General features: G+C 38.6%; 1 protein-coding gene across 3 annotated transcripts in view; it reads right to left on the bottom strand.

Annotated features, from left to right (window-relative positions):
- Positions 1-13,149, bottom strand: part of LOC309646918 (uncharacterized protein) — a 366,785-nt gene that overhangs the window by 169,712 nt on the left and 183,924 nt on the right. Inside the window, exon 4 of one of the 3 annotated variants that reach the window (XM_082433760.1) lies at positions 3,217-3,323. The exons of 1 other annotated variant lie outside the window; for it this stretch is intronic. In XM_082433760.1, the coding sequence (XP_082289886.1) occupies positions 3,217-3,323 (107 nt within the window). Of the gene's footprint in view, positions 1-1,155; positions 3,324-13,149 lie in introns of those variants that run through there. One more of the 3 variants, XR_014255649.1, reaches the window with a different exon arrangement.

Here is a 13,149-nt window from a genome sequence, read left to right on the forward strand (position 1 = left end):
GAAGGGTCAGGTATAGTCCAAGACTTCAAGCAATATATAATCTAACCATGTGCCATTTGGAATGATTTTATATACATTTTTGTTTGTTTCTTATTCTTCTTTCCATGTCTCAATTATAAATTACTGAAGTAAAAAGGTCCTGCTAGATATCGGCCCTTTTATCAGACATTCATACGTCTTACAAAACTTAGCACCATGCTAGTGTCATACCAGGAACTTAGTCATCATGGCTTCCTTTCTCATTTGCAGCTTCTATACGCTTTAATGTTCTCTGCAATAAGGTAAATTCTTTATTCACATCAATAGTGGAAGACCTAAACATTTCTTAGTAGTATCATTTATTTCTGGATATATATTATATTCAACTAGTTAATTCTTTCCAAGTTCATGTAAATGTAAATAATATAAAGGCTATACTTTTAATTTTCTTCTGATTATAAAAGTAATACAGTATAGAAAATGGTAGAAAAAATAAAAATCACCCATAATTCCCCCACTCAGAGATAAGATTGTTAATACTGCAAAATATTTCCTCTCCAGATTTTTATATTTATCCTGAGGAAAACACCAGAAATGATAAGGGTCTTTTCATCTTTTATGCATATGGATGCCTATTATAACATTATTTGTCATATTTAAAATTAAAAACAACATAATTGGGGCTTCCCTGGTGGCGCAGTGGTTGAGAATCTGCCTGCCAATGCAGGGGACACGGGTTCGTGCCCTGGTCTGGGAGGATCCCACATGCCGCGGAGCGACTAGGCCCGTGAGCCACAACTGCTGAGCCTGCGCGTCTGGAGCCTGTGCTCCACAACAAGAGAGGCCGCGATAGTGAGAGGTCCGCGCATCGCGATGAAGAGTGGCCCCCGCTTGCCACAACTAGAGAAAGCCCTCGCACAGAAACGAAGACCCAACACAGCCAAAAATAAATAAATTAATTAATTAATTAAAAAAAAAAACCGATGGTGCTTTTAAAAAAAAAAAAAACGAAAACATAATTGTTCAAAAGAGAGTAATTATTTTGGGGAAGTGTTTGTAAGAACTGGTATTAATTTTTCATTGGTAGAATTCAGCAGTGAAGTCAGGGCCTGGGTTCTTCTTTCTGAGTAGTTTTGATTCAATCTTTTACTTGTTAAAGGCCTGTTCAGATTGTCTATTACTTCTTGAGTTAGTCTTAGTAGTTTGTGTTTTTCTAGAAAGTTTTTCATTTCGTCTTACAGTATTTGATGTTCAATTGTTCACAGTATTTCTTTGTAATCCATTTTATTTTTCTATGGTTAGTAGTAATGTCCTCTCTTTCATTTCTGATTCTAGTAATTTGAGTCTCTTTACTTATTTCTTGGTCTATCTTGCTAAAGATTTGTCAATTTTTTAGATATTTTCAAAGAACCAGCTTTTTGTTTCATTGAACTTTCTCTACTGTTTTTCTATTCTCTATTTCATTAATTTTTGCTCTAATTTTTATTACTGCATTCCATTTGTTTGCTTTGAGTTTAGTTTGTTCTTTATCCAGTGTCTTAAGGTAGAAGTTTAGATTATTGACTTGAGATCTTTCTTCTTTTTGAATATAGGAACTTATAGTTGTAAAGTTCCCTCTAAGCACTGTTTAGCTGCATCCCTTAAGTTATGGTATGTTGTATCTTCATTTTCATTCATCTCAGTGCATTTTCTTATTTCCCTGCTGAGTTTTCTTTGACCCATTGATATATCTTTTTCTACTCTTTCACTTTCAATCTATTTATATCTTTGAATCTAAAGTGTGCTGTGGGCAGCAAAAAGTTGGATCTGGTTTTTTAAATACAGTTTCATAATCTCTGACTTTGGGTTGGATTATTTAATCCAGTCACATTTAATGTTATCACTGATATGGCTGAATTTATGTCTGCCATTTCACTTTTTGTTTTCTATATGTCTCAAGCCTCTTCTGCTCCTCTATTTTTCCTTTACTGCTTTCTTTTGCATTAAGTGAATATTTTCTAGTATAATATTTTAATTCCTTTAATTATTTTTTTCATGATTTTTTGGGTTATTTTCTTAGTGGTTGCTCTAGGGCTTATCATATGCATCTTATCAGAATCTATTACAGATTGACACTCACTATTCCAGTGAGATATAGAAATGTTACTCCTATTTAACTCTAGTCCTTCTTCCCCACTTTTGTGCTATTGTTATTATTTTACATATTACACCTATATATTTTATACATTCAATAATATAGTTCTAAATATTATTTTATATAATTTTAAATCTTTTAAAAAATGTGGAAGTAGACACCCACATGCAAAAAAAAAAATCTAAACACAGACTTTATAACTTTCCTAAAAATTAACTCAAAATGGATCATAGACCTAACTGTAAAATGCAAAACTATAAAACTCCAGAAGATAACATAGAGGAGAAAACCTAGATAATTTGGCATATAGTGATGCTTTTCTTAGAAAGAATACCAGGGACTTCCCTGGTGGTCCAGTGGTTAAGACTCCACACTCCCAATGCAGGGCGCCCAGGTTCAATCCCTGGTCAGGGAACTAGATCCCGCATGCTGCAACTAAAAGATCCTGCATGCTGCAACTAAAAGATTCCACATGCTGCAACTAAAGATCCTGTACGTGGCAAAGAAGATCCCGCGAGCCGCAACTAAGACTCAGCATAGCCAAATAAATAAATAAATATTAAAAAAAAAAGAAAGAATACCAAAGGCACAATCCATGAAAGAAATAATTGATAAGCTAGACTTCATTAACATTGAAAACTCCTGCTCTGTGAAAGATGATGTTAAGAGAATGAGAAGCCAAGCCACAGAATGGGAGAAAATATTTGCAAAGGACACATCTGATAAAGGACTATTATCCAAAATATAAAAATAACTCTTAAAACTCAACAATAAGAAAACAAATAACCCAATTGAAAAATGGACCAAAGACCTTAACAGACACCTTATCAAAGAAGATATAAGGATGGCAAATAAACATATGAAAAGATGCCTCACATTGCAGGTCATCAGGGAAATGCAAATTAAAACAACAATGATATATCACTACACAACTATTACAATGGTCAAAATCTAGAACACTGACAAGATCAAATGCTGGTGAGGATGTGGAACAACAGGAACTCTCATACATCACTCATGGGAATGCTATACCCATCACTCGTGGGTATAGCCACTTTGGAAGACAGTCTGGCAGTTTCTTATAAAACTAAACATATTCTTACCATATGATATAGCACTGGTGCTCTTTGGTATTTACCCAAAGGAATTGAAAACATAGGCAGAACATTCTTGGACATAAATCACAGAAAGATCCTTTTTGACCCAGCTCCTAGAGTAATGAAATAAAAACAAAAATAAATAAATCGGACTTAATTACACTTAAAAGCTTTTGCACAGCAAAGGAAACCAAAAACAAGATGAAAAGACAACCCTCAGAATGGGAGAAAATATTTGCAAACGAAGCAACTGACAAAGGATTAATCTCCAAAATATACAAGCAGCTCATGCAGCTCAATAACAGAAAAACAAACAAACAACCCAATCAAAAAATGGGTGAAGACCTAAACAGACATTTCTCCAAAGAAGACATACGGATGGCCAACAAACACATGAAAGGATGCTCAACATCACTAATCATTAGAGAAATGCAAATTAAAACCACAATGAGGTAATCATCTCACACTGGTCAGAATGGCCATCATCAAAAAATCTACAAACAAATGCTGGAGAGGGTGTGGAGAAAAGAGAACCCTCTTGCACTGTTGGTGGGAATGTAAATTGATACAGTATGGAGGTCCCTTAAAAAACCATATGACCCAGCAATCCCAGTACTGGGCATATACCCTGAGAAAACCATAATTCAAAAAGATACATGTACCCCAATGTTCACTGCAGCACTATTTACAATAGCCAGGACATGGAAGCAACCTAAATGTCCATCAAGAGATGAATGGATAAAGAAGTTGTGGTACATATATACAATGGAATATTACTCAGCCATAAAAAGGAACACAATTGGGTCATTTGTAGTGATGTGGATGGACCTAGAGTTTGTCACACAGAGTGAAGTAAGTCAGAAAGAGAAAAACAAATATAGTATATTAACACATATATGTGGAATCTAGAAAAATGGTACTGATGAACCTATTTGCAGGGCAGGAATAGAGACGCAGACATAGAGAATGGACTTGTGGACACAGGATGGTAAGGAGAGGGTGGGACTAATTGAGAGAGTAGCACTGACATATATACACTACCATGTGTAAAATAGGTAGCTAGTGGGAAGCTGCTGTATAGCACAGGGAGACGAGCTCAGTGCTCTGTGATGACCTAGAGGGGTGGGATTGGGGGGTGGGGTGGGAGGGAGGCTCAAGAGGGAGGGGATATGTGTATACGTATAGCTGATTCACTTTGTTATACAGCAGAAACTAACACAATATTGTAAAGCAATTATACTCCAATTAAAAATAAATAAATAAAATGAGATGCCATTTAAAAAAAAAAAAGAAAACTTATACCATACAAAAACCTGCACATGGATATTTTTAGCAGCTTTATTCATAATTGCCAAAACTTGGAACCAGGGCCTTCCCTGGTGGTGCAGTGGTTGAGAATCCATCTGCAAATGCAGGGGGCACGGGTTCGAGCCCTGGTCCGGGAAGATCCCACATGCCGCGGAGCAACTAAGCCTGTGCATCACAACTACTGAGCTTGCGCTCTGGAGCCTGTGGGCCACAACTGCTGAAGCCTGCACGCCTAGAGCCCGTGCTCGGCAACAAGAGAAGCCACCGCAATGACAAGCTTGCGCACCACAACGAAGAGTAGCCCCCGCTCACCGCAACTAGAGAAAGCCCGCGTGCAGCAATGAAGACCCAATGCAGCCAAAAATAAATAAATAAAATAAATTAAAAAACAAACAAAAAACTTGGAACCAAAATGTCCTTCAGTAGGTTAATGGATAAATCAACTTTGGTACATCCACGCAATGGAATATTATTTAGTGCTAAAAAGAAATGAGTCATCAAGCCATGAAAAGACATGGAGGAGGAATCTTAAGGGCATATCCCTAGTGAAAGAAGCCAATCTGAAAAGGCTGCATACTGTATGACTGTAACTATAAGACATTCCAGAAAATGAAAAACTATGAAGACAGTAAAAAGATCAGTGGTTTCCGGGGTTGGGGTGGATGAAAGTGGAGCGACAAATAGGCAGAGCATAGAGGATTTTTAAGGCAGTGAAACTGGTCTGTATGATATCATAATGATGGATATATGTCATAGTACATTTGTCCAAACTCATAGAATGTGCAACATCAAGAATAAACCTTAAGGTAAACTGTGATCTTTGGGTGATCATGATGTGTCAGTATGGGTTCATCCTTGGTAAAAAAAAAAATGTGCCATTCCTGTTAGTAATGTTGCTGTTAAAACAACAACAGGACAACGAAAACCTTCCCCCAGAATATCTTCCTTGTAAATTCCACTTTCTCTTCATTGACAAGAACGGTTTTCATGACCACTGTCATCTTCAAAAGAGTTTGAAAGAAATATCTTAGCTCTGGAGTCTCTGTAGTTGAAAAAGACAAGGGGGAAGACTAAGAGTGGCATTTGGGTCATCAGTCCATTATGTGACACACCCCAAGTTCATATAGCTAGTAAATGGTGCAGGACAACTCTCTTAGCCTCTCTAACAATCCGCCTGCAGGTGTTCAGAGATTAGAATATACAAGTGATTAGTATAACATTTTGCAGTTTTATGACTTTTAGATTTGTATCCACAGAGCCAGACCGAGGACTGAGAGAATCCATGATCCATGACATTAAGATGACATTAAGAGGGCTGGAAAGCTGTTGTCTGAGAAAGATCTAAAAAGAATGCAGATTCAATCATGCAATAAAAGGATTAGTTTAATTCAGCTAGGGTTAACAAGGGGAGGGTGGCAGGTGGTTTGTAGAATTCCATCTACCAAAGTCAACGTATACTAAATAAAAAATAATACAAATACAAATTAAAAATAATAAAGCTGAAAGAAGAAAGGTGAAACAAAGCCAGGGAACAGGTATTAGAATCCTGTCTTGCATAGCTTCTGTCTGCAAGCATGTATCCTCAGGGCTGTGTCCTGCCTGGAATCTCACCTGATAGGTAGCCGTCTCAGGGTCTAACGGTCAGCATAGTCACCTCAACTTGCCCAGGATGTTACAACTTCACTTCTGTCCAGCTAAGTGTCCTTCCAACCACATGGAGTTTTAGAATTAAATTTAAATATAATAAATTTAACCAAACCACAAATAATACTTTTGTGTAAAGTACAGGAATGAGTAATCATTGGGGTAATCTATATTTGTTGTTAAAAGTGTAATGCTTAAGGAATCTGGCACATCACCCATGTGCTTTCAGCTTTACCTGCATTATTGATTTCAGACTTATAATTTTAAATTAATAGGCATAATAATTTGGCTAATTTTATGAATTGTTCTTAAATTTTTAGGATAATTTGAGATTCACTAAATTAGCATTAAATTAGCTCATGAATTGTTTTGCTTGTAACGATTATTTAGTTTACCTTAATATCTTAAAAGAGAACAGTAAATATGTGAAATTTGCAAATGTAGTTGAAATATTTAAGGAAGTGACAAAATAACTTGGGGAATTTGTAAATGGGAATGATTATTAAAAGGAATTTCGCTTGTTTCGTTTGCTTTAATCAAATATTAATAAAAGAATGAGTAAAAATGATTCATATTTTATCAGAATTATAAATAGAAGAATATGACTTGTAAATTGCACTTAAAATGTAAGGAAATTAGGTTTTAAATTTTGTAATGTTAATAAGTAAATATTAATTTAAAATTAAAGTAGCTGTAAATAGTCCTTTCTCTGCACAAAGGCCCCTCTTGGACTTTAAAGGCTACTTGTTGACACATTTTCATTCTGGATGAATAGAGGCTTTATGTAGCAAGTCAGTGGTTACGCAGCCCATGGCACTTGTCTAGACCAGGACGATAAACTGGTTAATGCCAGATATGAAGGGAGCAGCAGGTCCCAGGAACTCGTGGTGCACTCCGGTCACTGGAAGGGATCTTGCTCTAAGAGCCCAGCCACTCTAGTCCTTGCATGACATTCTCCTTAAAACCATTTTTTCTAACGATAAAGAGAAACATGGCCTTGAATTAAGGCAAACCAATTTGGGGCAAAGCTGTCCCATTCAGCAGGTTTGATTACTCTGACAATGGAGCTGAATTTACACTGCTCAGAGGATACCTGAACACATGGCTTTGGGCCCATGTTCTCTTGGTGAGAGGCTCCAAGACCCTCCAGCAGAAAAGGGAGAATTTGATATTTTCTGTAGAACAAGTGAGTTTAGGTTGTATCAATATCCTTCCTTGTTCAATAGAACTTCAGTTTATTTATCTTGGTTATGTCAAAATTGCTGGATTGAGAATTCATCTGCTGAAGTATCATTCAATTCACTGTCCTCTGTGGAGTATTTTCCTTTTCACGTGTCTAAATTGATTATCAGTAGAATAAAGTCCTGTTTTGTCAGGAGGAAGGGAGGGCTTACTTGGTTGTTCTTTATGGCATCTCCCTTATGTGGAGCTGCAGGAGAAGGCATTCACCAACGGGTTTTTGTGAGTTTGACGTTTGTTGGCAGACACGCCCCTTGAAGTAGGCAACGGTGTCTCTGTCTTTGATAATGAGTCACCTATTCCTTGGTGACAATCTGCTTCCCAAGTAGTCAAGAACCCTCTAATGCACTCCTTCCTAAAATCTCTATTACTTCAGCAAAGCTTCCTTTGTCAAGTGGCTTTATTTTAATTTTAAAACATTTACCTGACACTTTCAAGAGTAACCTCAGTTCCAAAGCCCTATTGTGTGAGAGGACAGAAGAATTCACAACAAGACGGCTTCCCTGATGGCAAGGCAGACACACCGGGAACAGGCCACTCAGCCCTTTGGCTTCCAGAGGTGATGTCTCACCACACAGCGTCCTCAGGGCGGCAGGGATTTGGGACGGGTCTCCAGCCGCATCTGGGGAGCAGGCCTCCGTGCCACGGTCTGTGCCTCCTGAAGGCCTTCCATGTGGCCACAGGTACCATCTGTCCTGGGCCCTTACCTGTGCCCTCTCTCAGCTCTGTTAACATCCTTGCCTCCCGAGTCTGGCACCTGGCCTGGGCTGTGTCTGCTTTCTCCAGCTGGGGCACCAGACCCAGGTGTGGAAGAGAGCGTGGCTGGGCCCCTGCCACCATCGGGAACACGGTGCCGCTCACTTTCACGCGCTACAAACCACCTGGAGAAGTGTACATTCCAACCTATCTTCCTCCTCTCTTTCTTTCTCTCCCTTTCTCCCTCCCTCCCTTCCCCTCCTGCTCTCTCTCTTTCTTTTTCCCGTTCTCCCTTCCTCCCTCCCTCTCTCATTCCCCCTCTCTTTTTGTCTCTTCCTTTCTTTCTACTTCCTTTTCCCCTTCCTTCCTTTCGTTCCTCTTGTTACTAAGAATCCTGTGCCTAATTAAGGTTATGTGATTTCTGTCTCTTCTATAAACTTCAGTTATACTTCGGAACATCTCCTTCTACACCCAGACCAGGATTCAGGGGAAAAAGATGTGTGGTGGTGGTCGTGCTGTGCTGAAACTCATTTTGTCATCCAAATGGCAGCCTTTTTAAAATGTCCTTCAATTCAAAAACGGCTGCCTAGATTCACTATGGATACTTGTTTATAGCGTGCCAAATAAGACTCTGAAGATAATTTTCTTTATATCACTTGTCTTTACATCACTTGTCTTTACTTCCTTTTGAAAAACAAGGCTCAGTTTTTTGTTTTGTTTTTTTTAATTCACTCTTTAGAAAAAAATAACGTTCCTACTAAATTCGGGTGACATGACTGCTCTTGGTTCTCAGAATCCCCATCAGTAGTTGTCACTGATGATAAAACTTATGTATAAGATAGCTTGCCCATTATGCAGGGATGGGGAAAAATTGTTTTCCATAATTAATTTTAAAAAATCCCGAATAAAGAGGATATAAGTTTTGTTAAAAAACAGAGTTGAACCGAGAAAGTCTGAAGATCTCATTGGCCTTATTCAGTGATTCATGAATCAGGCAGCACCCCGTGTAGCAAATACAGGCGCACCTCAGAGAGTGTTTCGTGTTTGGTTGCAGACCAGCACAACAAAGCGGATATCGCGATACAGCGAATCATGAATTTTTGTTTCCCAGGGCATATACAAGTTTTTTATACTTTACTGTAGTCTATTAAGTATACAATAGCATTATATCTAAAAAACAATGTCCATACCTTAATTAAAAAATACTTTATTGCTAAAAAATGCTAACCATCATCTGAGCATTCAGTGAATTGCAATCCTTTTGCAAAAGTAACATTAAAGATCACTGATCACCATAACAAATACAGTAATAATGAAAAAGTTGGAAATAATTTGAGAATTACCAAAATGTGACACAGAGACAAGAAGTGAGGAGATGCTGTTGGAAAAATTGCACCGACAGACTTGCTCAACGCAGGGTTGCCACAAACCTTCAGTTTGTAAAAAAAATGCAGTATCTGCAAAGTGGAAGTGCACTAAATCGAGGCAAGTCTGTCGAGAGACGCTCAGAGAGGTTGTACAAAATGGAAGATTTTTATGGGCAGAAGGAGGGTGGGGCAAGAAGGTATTAGCAAAAGAAAAGAAAGGGTTGTTTCAGGCCTGGCCTCCTTCTTTGGCAGGAACGGAACAGCAGGGGTCTTTATCCTGCAGATTACCCCAGCAGTGTTGACCAGGAAATTTCAGATTGTCATTTCTGGGAGGGATTCAAACTGCAATTAAGTCTCAGTTTGGTATCGTTGGGGGCAAATGACTCCGTTTTGGGCCTTCTGCTGCTCTTTCTTTTTTCCTTTTTAAAAAAAACAGTTTCTAGTCCTTAATTTTGGAACTGAGGACACTGCAGTCATTATTTTGTATGGCATGTGCTCTTTAAATTATAGTGGCTTCTCTATTCTTTCCTACTATCTTTTTTTTTTTTTTAACTCTTGTAGCAGCAGCTGGTCTCATACACTTACCAAAGACACTGGGTTTCCTCTCTGTGTTGTCATGTCAGATGTGGTCAATGAGATCCTGTTTCTGCAGGAACAAGTACAGCTTCCTGCATGCTGCAGAAGCAGAAGCTGCCTCTCTGAGAATTAATAAATTCCATGCAGAAGAGTATTCTAAAAATTATCATTATAAATTAACTTTACAAGAGAGGAAGCTCTCATGACAGCTAAACATTGTTGATACCACTCTATGTGCACTTCCAGTTTCCCAACCTTTGCCAAAAGACCTTGAGCAGATCAAGAAGATGCTGATAATGTCGCTGGGCCTGGCACCCCATTATACCCTTCAGGTACTGTTTAGCTGAAAGGAACACCTTAAATCTGTGAGGCTGACTCCTGTTAATTTCAAAGATGGGCGGGATGCTTGCTTGGGTTTGGGTGGTCAGTAGAGGCAGTGGGATGGGCCTGGACCCTTAGAGGAACTCACATTCAGCAAAGTGAAACAGTAGGTCAGAACTGCACACTGCACTTTGTTACCCTCTCTCCTTGAAAAGGACCCATTTATCATGCGGTCAGTTTCTAGTTCTGCCAACATTATTTCTATCACTTCCCTGGCATCTAAAAATCATTTAAATACGAATATAGCACTAGCACTATTAAGCATTTACTATGAGCCAAGGGCAGTTATTTAATTCTCTCAACAACTCCTTGAAGAAATTATCTCCACCTTGCAGACAAGGAAACTAAAACTCGAAGAAGTTAAGAAACTTGCTAAAAGTCCAGGAGAACATCAAGAAGTGGATGTGGATGTGGTCTGCCCTGAGTTCAGGCAATGAGGAGGTGCACTGGCTGCTGAGATTTAAATATAAAATAATACAACTGACTAAAAGTCAGGCTCTCTTTTTTTTTTAGCATTTAAAAAATTTGTGGTAAAATGTACGTAACATAAATTTACCATCTTAACTATTTTTAAGTGTACAGCTTAGTGGCACTAAGTACATTTATATTATTGTGCCACCATCAGCAGCATCCAATCCCAGAACTCTTTTCATCTTGCAAAACTGAAAATCTGAACGAATTAAACAATAACTCCTCATTCCCCCCTCCTTTCAGTCCCTGGTAACCACCGGTCTACTTTTTGTCTCAATAGCTTTGACAACTCTAAGTACCACATACAAATGGAATCACACGGTCCTTTTATGACTGGCTTATTTCACGTAGCAGAATGTGTTCAAGGTTTATCCATGTTGTAGTATATGTCAGAATTTCCTCCTTTTTTAAAAGGCTGAATGATATCCCATTGTATGTATATAGCGCATTTTGTTTATCTTTTCATCCATCAATGTACTCTTGGGTTGCTTCCACTTTTTGGCTATTATGAATACTTTCCTATGAACGTGTGTGTGTGTGTGTGTGTGTGTGTGTCTCTGCATGCATGTGCGCACATGCATGCGTGTGTTTAAATCATTATATACCAGCAATTCTAGATAATGTCAGGGATAAAATATTCCTTAGAAAAAAATCTTTTGCTGGCCACATTTTAAGCAATTGTTGTGGGTATTATGGAATTTTAATAACAGAGTATATGCCTCAAAACCAGCACTTCTTTTTTTAAAACTAGCACACTTTAATACTTACTTTTCCTTTAATAAACACTGGATTCTACATGGAAGTGATCTGAGAACAAGAGTTATAGAGTCTTCCTCTATCTATTTAGAGAAGCTAGTGATGGGTTGAAATTGTTTGAGCTTGCTTTGAGTGCAGTTCATATCTTGAACCCCTGTGGAACTACCTATTCCTGTGTTTAAATACTAAATTTAAAATAAACAATGATAGCACATGATTGTAAATACAAAGAACAGAACTTGAGTCACTTTAATGCTGTCATTCTATGCGAACAGTTTGCAGTTTTTGTTTTTCTTTAAAATTTAAAGTAATAAAACAACTGCCAACTCTGAGGTATAATCTGTTCACTTATTAAATATTTGGCTGAATTTGGATATCGTTAGCTTCGAAATGTACTATTAAAAAACTGTTAATTGCTTTAAAACTAAAGAATTAATCAAGAAAATAATGACCATTTACCAATTATGACATAAATATTACTGAAAAAGCTTTGTTGTACAGCAGAGAGGATGTTAAAAATAACAGTTTACTCAGGTTGTCAAATATTCTAGGTACATCAAAGTCACAAGCTTATAAGTAGTAGGGCATGTGTTCAAATCCAGATTTGTCTAATTCTAAGCTTTTTCCCCTACTCTAGGCTATTATTAGTAAGCATGCCCATTTTCTAAAGATAGTCTACTATCTAGCAGTACCGCGTAATGGTTAAAACACCTACTACAGAGCAAGTACAATGTCATGGTGAACATGGCACTCTCCCTCTCCTCTCAGTGGAAAGGAAAAACTGTGTAATAGGTGGAGTGTTTTTTAAAAATTAACTGGCATTTTGGTTTTTTATATTGCTTTTGTTTTGAGTGTGGAGCAATGCAAATCAAGATCTTATTCTATTTCTACCTAGATGGAGAGCCCTGCATTGTGCTTGTAAAGCCCAGTTACCTTTTACCCATCCTATCCTATGTGGTTGTAAGGGTGGCCCTGAGTTTGCCAGCGAACCAGTACCCTACTGGTTGGCACACACCTTATCTGCTTCTAGTGGACTGAGGAGGAATATTCTGGTTTGACTCAGGGCAGAGGAAAGAGACTTAAGTGGGAAAGACAGGAATGCTTAGCTCTGTGTGTGCGTGTGTGTGTGTGTGTGTGCACGTGCACACGTGCACGCGCATGGGGGAGACGGGGAGTAGAGGTCTCCCTAGATGTAAATAAAAGTAAGGACTTTGAGGGCTGCTCTCTATGGTGGGGTGTATAAGGTGGGGTGAACTCTGCCTTAGTGGGGAGTCAATCCAGACTGGCCAATCCATGCTGAGGCTTTGAGTGGCTAGGAGGGCTCTGTGTCCTCCTGCCACCAGTGGAGAGGATTGCTGGGGTGAGGGGTGGTCCCTGAGTTCACCAGACAACCAGCACGCAACCGGTCAACTGCAGCATCATACGGCTAGAGAACCAGTTTTCTGGTATTGCACGAATTCAGACATCTCGGCTGACTTCACGGGAGGGGGGGACACGGAGG

This window comes from Balaenoptera physalus (assembly GCF_965194825.1).
Source record: "Balaenoptera physalus genome assembly, chromosome: 17".
Classification (NCBI taxonomy): domain Eukaryota; kingdom Metazoa; phylum Chordata; class Mammalia; order Artiodactyla; family Balaenopteridae; genus Balaenoptera; species Balaenoptera physalus.